At 51.4% G+C, this 7,818-nt stretch overlaps 1 protein-coding gene across 1 annotated transcript; it reads left to right on the forward strand.

Moving 5' to 3' along the window:
• Window positions 1–3,045: 3,045 nt before the first annotated feature.
• POU4F1 (POU class 4 homeobox 1) lies at window positions 3,046–7,610 on the forward strand. The gene is made up of 2 exons (XM_016160992.2): window positions 3,046–3,409; window positions 4,060–7,610. The coding sequence occupies exons 1-2, from the start codon at window positions 3,287–3,289 to the stop codon at window positions 5,197–5,199; spliced, it is 1,263 nt and encodes a 420-aa protein (XP_016016478.2). The 5' UTR covers window positions 3,046–3,286; the 3' UTR covers window positions 5,200–7,610.
• The last annotated feature ends 208 nt before the right edge of the window (window positions 7,611–7,818 follow it).

Genomic DNA, 7,818 nt, shown 5'->3' on the forward strand with positions numbered 1-7,818 from the left:
CTAGCCTGGGGCTAAGGCCCAGCGGAGATGTGGCATGATAATTCTCCACTGAGCATCCCTCAGCCCCCTCAGCCCACCCCATATTTCTCTACAACTCCCTCTCATCACACCTGTCACACCTGTACCATAGACACTTCTTCACTTGTAGCTGCCTCACTCCCAGAGACTGCCACCTTCTGGAGGTCAGATACCCATATTTTAGACCTCATTTTGTCTCTAGTGTCTTGCCCTGGCCCAGACGTGCTCAGCAAGCATTTGAGGAGGGAAGAACATGTAGAAAGTTAATGAGGGTGGAATGCAATAATTGACTTCTGAAAAAGAACAGGCTGAAATCAAGATTTGCAGCTCTGTGTGCGGACAGGACACCCATCTGGTCCAGTCTCCATCTCGTTTTTAAAGAGAGAGAGGGGCCCCTAGAGATTTTTAAAGAGAGAGAGGGGCCTCCAGAGATTTTCCTTCTTGGCCCCATTAGCCCTGGCTTGTTGAACTCTCTCTGGCTTTGCTCCTGGCCCTCCCCATAAGCCTATTCTTCCTTCCAACACATGTATTGTTTTATGGGGGCATTTTTATCTGGGACAAGCACCTTGCTAAGCGCCACAGTGGACACAGATGTGCCCCCAAATGACTTCCATTGGTTGGGGGATGGGTTAAGAATTGTACTCACAGCTCTTGTAATGTCTAGCCCCAAGGAAAAGGGGGATATTCTGGACAAAGGTTTGCCCCACCCCAAAGTGAGAAGAGACACAGTGTGCAAAGAGAAGAGTCGAAGCAAGAGTGGAGTCGCCGCAGGACGTTGAGGTCTTCACGTCAGGCCCGATGCCCTCCCGCTGGGCTTACCGGCGCCCTCCCAGCGTCGGAGGGGAAACCGAGACAAGCTTCGGGGAGATGGGTTTGCCTCGTTCTCCCGAGGTCCAAGCTAGTGCTGTTTGTGTTTCTGCTCCATCCCCTATACCCTTCGGCCAGGTTTTCCCTAAGGGACGGGCAGAACCCAGGCGCTCGCCCACTGTGGAGCCCTTCCTTCCCCTAAACGAGAGCTCGGGGAACCGCTTAGAAGGGTGTCAGGAAGGATTAGGTTAAGCCTGGACACCCGGTGCGACGACTACGTAGGACTCACTCGCTCCCTCCAGCGCTGTCCTCCATTCCTCGTAGAGATAAAGTTGCATTTAGCACTCCCAGGGGACCGCATAATGGATGGAAATGCGGCTCCTTCTCGCACCAGCAAATGAACATCCTTCTTACTCCGCTCTCGAGCTGCAAGGCGGGGCGCGGGGGGGTGGGGGGGGGGAGAGGGTTAAAAAGGGGTAGAGAGAAAAACAGAAACACATGGGGACGCCTGTGGGCTCCTCTTGGAATTGGGGTAGTCAGTGGGTATGCTAAATACACGCGCGTTTGTCCAAAGAAAAGATAAAATCAACGCGAACGGAAATTTAGGTTTATAGAAATGAGATCTTCTCTTTGGTAGAAATACAGATCTCTTTGGTTGTGCGAGAGACCAGAAAAATTATTTATCTAATCCCTGCTTCCCATAAGCAGCCCCTTGCCGCTCTCCAGCTCTCTCGCCGCAGATGTGATGACATCTGGGCTGTTATTATCACCCCGGGCAAGAGCTTCGTCCCTGGGGACTCAGGCACCTGAACTTGGTCCCCGGGGAGGTTCTTAATCTGCTTGGCACCAAAGGGCCATATAATAGGTTGAGTAATTGATTTATTCTTCTTCGTAGGTTTTGATTTCACAATAATAAAAATAAATAAATACTAGACAGGCTGGACCAGAGCTTGGGCCTCGTTCTTTAAATTGGTTTGAATTAATATTTTAATCATCTTTTTCTATAAAATTATTTGATCTGTCTCCTACTGAAGAATATATATATATATATATACACACACACACACACACACACACACACACACACACACAAACAGAGATAAAAGAGGAAGAAGCCAAAACGATGGAAAGGAAAATGAAGTTTTCTTTTGGACATTTGATTCCTTTTTCTCTGAAGCTATTTCCTTCTCCTGGAGTTTCCAGGATAAAGTGTGTGTGTGTGCGCGCACACACACACACACACACACACACACACACACACATTGAGGAGAGGAAAGGATCCCAACTACAGCCTGTTAACTATTTTTCCTTTTGTTTACTAGAAGCCTCAGATCATCCGGAGCTCGTTTGAAATGTGGGTTTGTACACAGTTAAAGGAGACAAACAATAAGAGAAATGAACAATTTCAACAGCCATTCCTGAGTAGAAAGCACACGCTCCTTGTGGCTCCTAAGTGGCTGTCACTGTCGATGTCTGACACAGTTATAATCACAAAAACAACAACAACAACAACAAAGTATGCGGAGGAAATTAAATTATATGGAAATCAATAGCGCCTGACTGCTTCAAACAAATGTCTGTCATCACGATTATTCTTCAAGAATCTATTTATAAACCTTGAAAGAAACAGGTTCTTGCAGCAAAAGACAGCATCTTCTGCATTTCTATGTTGTTATTTATACTGTATACAGAAGAATGCGCGGGCATAATTTAACATACAAATGCCCAGCTGTATACATTATATAACAGCTTGTTAGACATCCGGGAGAGGCGGTGTGCCTAAGTAATGCGCATATATTCAGGGCTTGCGCTGGCGCGGGGGTTGGGAAAAGAGGGGAAACCTCTGAGCTTCAAGCAAACATCTTGTCTTCTCCTTAAAAGATGCCTACACTCAGACAATAGCTGGCCCTTTGATCTTTCCAGACCCGCAGTGGGAAAGGTGAGGCGTACAGTGCGCATGCCCGGGTAGCTACAGGTGCATCACCTGCGCTGTCCTTGCTGGTGGTCACTATAAGAGCGGCTCCCACGCGCAGGTCCCTGGCTGGTGAGCGCGCGCGCGCGCGCAGACGCACGGCGCCGCTGAGAGGGAGAGCGCGCGTCAGACAGACGAAGACAGCTGATGCCTGTCAGCGCGGCGGGGCCGCGAGTTCTCGCGAGAGCTCCCTGGGCCGGCCGCGAGAAGTGGGGCTCAGGTGTTAGAGGAGTGCATCCCGTCCGCGCGCGGGGCTAGAGCTCTTGGAGAAGTGGGATCGCGAGGCCGGCGCGCCGCGCTCTGCGCGGTCAAAGCGAGCGCGGGGCGGCAGCGGCGGCAGCAGGAGCAGCAGCAGTCCCACGCGCGGCCGCCGCCTCCGCGCCGCCAGCCGCCGCGGCTCAGCCTCCGAAGGGAGGCCAGGGTAGCCGGCGTGCGCACTTTCCCGCGGACTTTCGGACCGTTTGTGGATTTATATGCCAAGCCATCAAGATGATGTCCATGAACAGCAAGCAGCCTCACTTTGCCATGCATCCTACCCTCCCTGAGCACAAGTACCCGTCGCTGCACTCCAGCTCCGAGGCCATCCGGCGGGCCTGCCTGCCCACGCCGCCGGTAAGCGCCCCACGCCCGCGGTCCCGGCCCGCGCACCCGCCCCCTCCCCGTATCCGAGACGCTGCATGTCCGGTGCTGGTGCGCGCAGAGGTCCCGGTGCGGGGATTTGAGGGCAGGAATTTTTAGAGGAATCCCGCTGCTTGGCACGTTTTGTACAGCGGCGCTAATGTCGTGTTCCTGTAGCCCCTGTCTCCGTGTCAGGCGTCTGCGATCAGAGTGGGGAGCGCTGGGGCCATGACTCTCGACTTTCCTCCACTTTCTCTGTTAATTCAGTGCCTCGGAAGGGCGATCTCTGCGCGTTCGGGTGCGCGACACGGGTCCCCAGCTGCGAGTTACATCTCCAATTCTTCTTTCCCCCCTCTTTTTTCGTCTCCCTTACTCATTCCTGGAATGTATTCCTGTGCTCCCTTCTCCCTACATCTGTCTCCCTCCCCACACTCCCGACCCTTCTCGTTTGTACCCCTTTCTCATCCCCAATGTGTCCCCCATTCCTTCTTTCCCATTCTCCACTATCCCCACCCTGCTGTTTTGGTTGCTTTGTGTTTGTCCCTTGCTTGTTGTGCTTTCTGGCTTGTTTGTGCTTTGGTTTTGTTTTGTGTTTTGCTTTTTTGGTTTTGTGGTCTTTTTGGTTTGGTTTGTGTCGCCTGCAGCTGCAGAGCAACCTCTTCGCCAGCCTAGACGAAACGCTGCTGGCGCGGGCCGAGGCGCTGGCGGCCGTGGACATCGCCGTGTCCCAGGGCAAGAGCCACCCGTTCAAGCCGGACGCCACGTACCACACGATGAACAGCGTGCCATGCACGTCCACGTCCACCGTGCCGCTGGCGCACCACCACCACCACCACCACCATCACCAGGCGCTCGAGCCGGGCGACCTGCTGGACCACATCTCGTCGCCTTCGCTCGCGCTTATGGCTGGAGCGGGAGGCGCGGGCGCGGCGGGCGGCGGTGGTGGCGCCCACGACGGTCCGGGGGGCGGCGGCGGCCCGGGGGGCGGCGGCGGCCCAGGCGGTGGCGGCCCCGGGGGCGGCGGCGGCGGCGGCCCGGGGGGCGGCGGCGGCGGCCCGGGCGGCGGGCTGCTGGGCGGCTCCGCGCACCCGCATCCGCACATGCATGGCCTGGGCCACTTGTCGCACCCGGCGGCGGCGGCCGCCATGAACATGCCGTCGGGGCTGCCGCACCCCGGGCTCGTGGCGGCGGCGGCGCACCACGGCGCGGCGGCAGCGGCAGCGGCGGCAGCGGCCGGGCAGGTGGCGGCGGCGTCGGCGGCTGCGGCAGTGGTGGGCGCCGCGGGCCTGGCGTCCATCTGCGACTCGGACACGGACCCGCGCGAGCTCGAGGCGTTCGCGGAGCGCTTCAAGCAGCGGCGCATCAAGCTGGGCGTGACGCAGGCCGACGTGGGCTCGGCGCTGGCCAACCTCAAGATCCCGGGCGTGGGCTCGCTCAGCCAGAGCACCATCTGCAGGTTCGAGTCGCTCACGCTCTCGCATAACAACATGATCGCGCTCAAGCCCATCCTGCAGGCGTGGCTCGAGGAGGCCGAGGGCGCGCAGCGCGAGAAAATGAACAAGCCTGAGCTCTTCAACGGCGGCGAGAAGAAGCGCAAGCGGACTTCCATCGCCGCGCCCGAGAAGCGCTCTCTCGAGGCCTACTTCGCTGTACAACCTCGGCCCTCGTCCGAGAAGATAGCCGCCATCGCCGAGAAACTGGACCTCAAAAAGAACGTGGTGCGGGTGTGGTTTTGCAACCAGAGACAGAAGCAGAAGAGGATGAAATTCTCCGCCACTTACTGAGGGGGGTGGGAGGTGCCGGGTGGGACGGACCGGGGAGCTGAAGGGGCATTCGTGGGGGCTTTTCCCTGGCCTGCTTCCCCCCGGTTTTGGAGTGTCCGTTGTCCTGCTTGCATTTGAGAGTCGCTCCTCGGGCGCTCTCTTCCGCCCCCTTTCTGCTCTCCCTGCCCTTTCCGTCCCCCAGCCTAGACTGGGGTATTGGGTGTGGACACTGGAAAGGATGGTGGGGAGAAGGAGCATTTGGATGAGCGGAGAGTGGGGTAAGGAAAGCGGAGACTGGAGAAGAGGTTTCGAAGAGCAGGAAGGTTCTAGGGGTTAGGGTGGGGGGGAGACTCGGGAAGGGTAGGGAAATGGACTGTTTTGGACCAGAGACACTTATCAAAATCTCTTGGGGACCAAGTATCTATGTACAAAAACAAACCTACCAACCACCAAAAACTAGACGAATAAAGACAAACTAAAACAAAACAGAACAAAGGCAAATGAATATGCTTTAGAAATTTAACTCCAGGGAGCCGTATTCTGCAGCTTCATTTCCCCCTAAGGAAGAGGAAAAAAGAGCACTACCATTATTATTACTGACCCAGCTCGACACGCACGAACTGAGTTAAAAACCGAAAACCAAACGAATTGGAAGGCGAGGTTCTGGGTAGCGAAGCTAGTAGTTCCGTGTGTTTAATTTTTCCTTCGAAGTCTCACCTCCACCCCATTCCGTCCTGTTTGATTTATTTTCTGCGTTCCAATGAGACTCCGATGGCTGCTTTCCATTGTCAGAAAGTGAGTAGGGGAACAGCTGAAGGGAAGAGGCTTGACTGCCCATTTAGGTAGAGTCCAAGTTTTCCAGTGACCTGGCCTGTACTCCTGAAGCCTGAGCACATTTGGATAGGGGTGTTTAGGGAGAGAGAAGGAGTCTGAGCTGACAAAAAAGCAGAACTTAGGAGCTCCGAAATAAATATGTTATTCTAGGAAAATAAAACAATTTAGCAAGATTTTTCTTTTTCTTTTTGCTCTTATATCTAAGATCTAGAAACAGACTATTTCAAAAGCAGCTTCCCCCTTCCGCCCCCCCACTCACAAAACTTGCTTATCATCTCATTTATTTTTCTGAGTGTGGTTTATTTTAACCTACCTACTGAATTTTATTTCCTATCGATTCAAATAGACTGACGGGGTGGAAAATACTAGGAGAGATACTCTGTCCCTTTTTCTCCACAGAACAAGACCCATCTAGATCTTCTAGGTCCCCTTTCCTTCTCTCTTGGAGAAGGTGAAATCATTGAAATGTTGAGAAGTTTCTGCTTTCAGTTGCAGTAGGACTTGGCTGTGAGAAAAAAATCAACTAAATCCCAAATGAGAGGAAGGCAGTTTAAAGTCCTTCATTTGCTTCAAAAGGGTCTGCATGTTGGGTGGGTGGGGGGAAGCAGAACAACTGTGTTTCATTATTATTATTAATTAATTATTATTATTATTCAAAAGTAATTTATTGCTGGGGATAAACATTGGGTAGCAAAAACTTTAATTTGCACTACCAGTCTCCCAAATAGAAAATCATGTATAGTATTCATAGTAATAATCAAGGTATTTGATGAACTGCTGATGGATTTAAAAATGAGAAAGACAGTTGAAGGTGGTTAGGTAAAATGCCTGCTTGGTGCACAAGACACTCTTGATCTTGTGCATGGAGATGGTTTAGTACCATCTTTTAATAAGAACTAAAAAATTGAAAACAGAAGAAATGGGAAAAGAAAAAAACCTGCCATTTAACAAGACTGAAGTCATGCATGATCTGAAAGGTACAGAAAGAAACACAATTAGGTTTCACTCTGGTTAGATATTATTTATTTAATTATGTGGTATATCATTGTTTGCAGCGCAAACATTCTATGCATTTGAAACTGAGCACTAAACTGGGCTAGCTTTCTGATAGACCGTTTTGTGGATAGTGTGATTCACAGTCTACTGCCTGTTTTCACCGAAAACACAACATTCTTATCATATTCTTGTATTTAGAGGAAAAGTAAAAAAGGAAGATTATTGTAAATATTTTCTTTAATACACACACTCACACAGTGGTTATAAACTGCCAGTGTTAATCCTTAAATGTCTTATGGGTTGATTTACCTGTCCATGTATGTCTGCTGAGCTTTCTCCTTGGTTATGTCTTTGCTCTATTCTCTTTCCCCTCCCCACTTCTATCAGAATCATTTCTGTGCGCCAAAATATGACAGGGGGATGTGTCCCAGTACACTTACAAATAAAACATAACTGAAAGAAGAGCAGTTTTATGATTTGGGTGAATTTTTGTGTCTATACTGGGCCAAGTCCTGGTGGAGAGGATCAGCAATGAGACTCAATTCAACCAAAATATAGGGGAGGATGTTGAAAGGGGGATAAGAGGAGAAAGGGTGAGAATGATGTGGTTCTTTTTGTTTGTTGTTGTCTTGTTTGTTTGGGGTTTGGGTTTTTTTTTTTCCATTATCAATTCACTTTCAGACAACTCGTGAAAAGTGGTGCTCTGACTAACATGAATTCTATATTAGTTGCCTGTGTTTATCAAAGTTTTTTTTGTAACTGCAGAAACTCTTAAGCCACAGCCCTCACTTGAGAGTGGTGGAAGCTATT

The sequence above is a fragment of the Rousettus aegyptiacus genome, unplaced genomic scaffold (genome assembly GCF_014176215.1).
Source record: "Rousettus aegyptiacus isolate mRouAeg1 unplaced genomic scaffold, mRouAeg1.p scaffold_m13_p_11, whole genome shotgun sequence".
In the NCBI taxonomy this organism is placed as follows: Eukaryota; Metazoa; Chordata; class Mammalia; order Chiroptera; family Pteropodidae; genus Rousettus; species Rousettus aegyptiacus.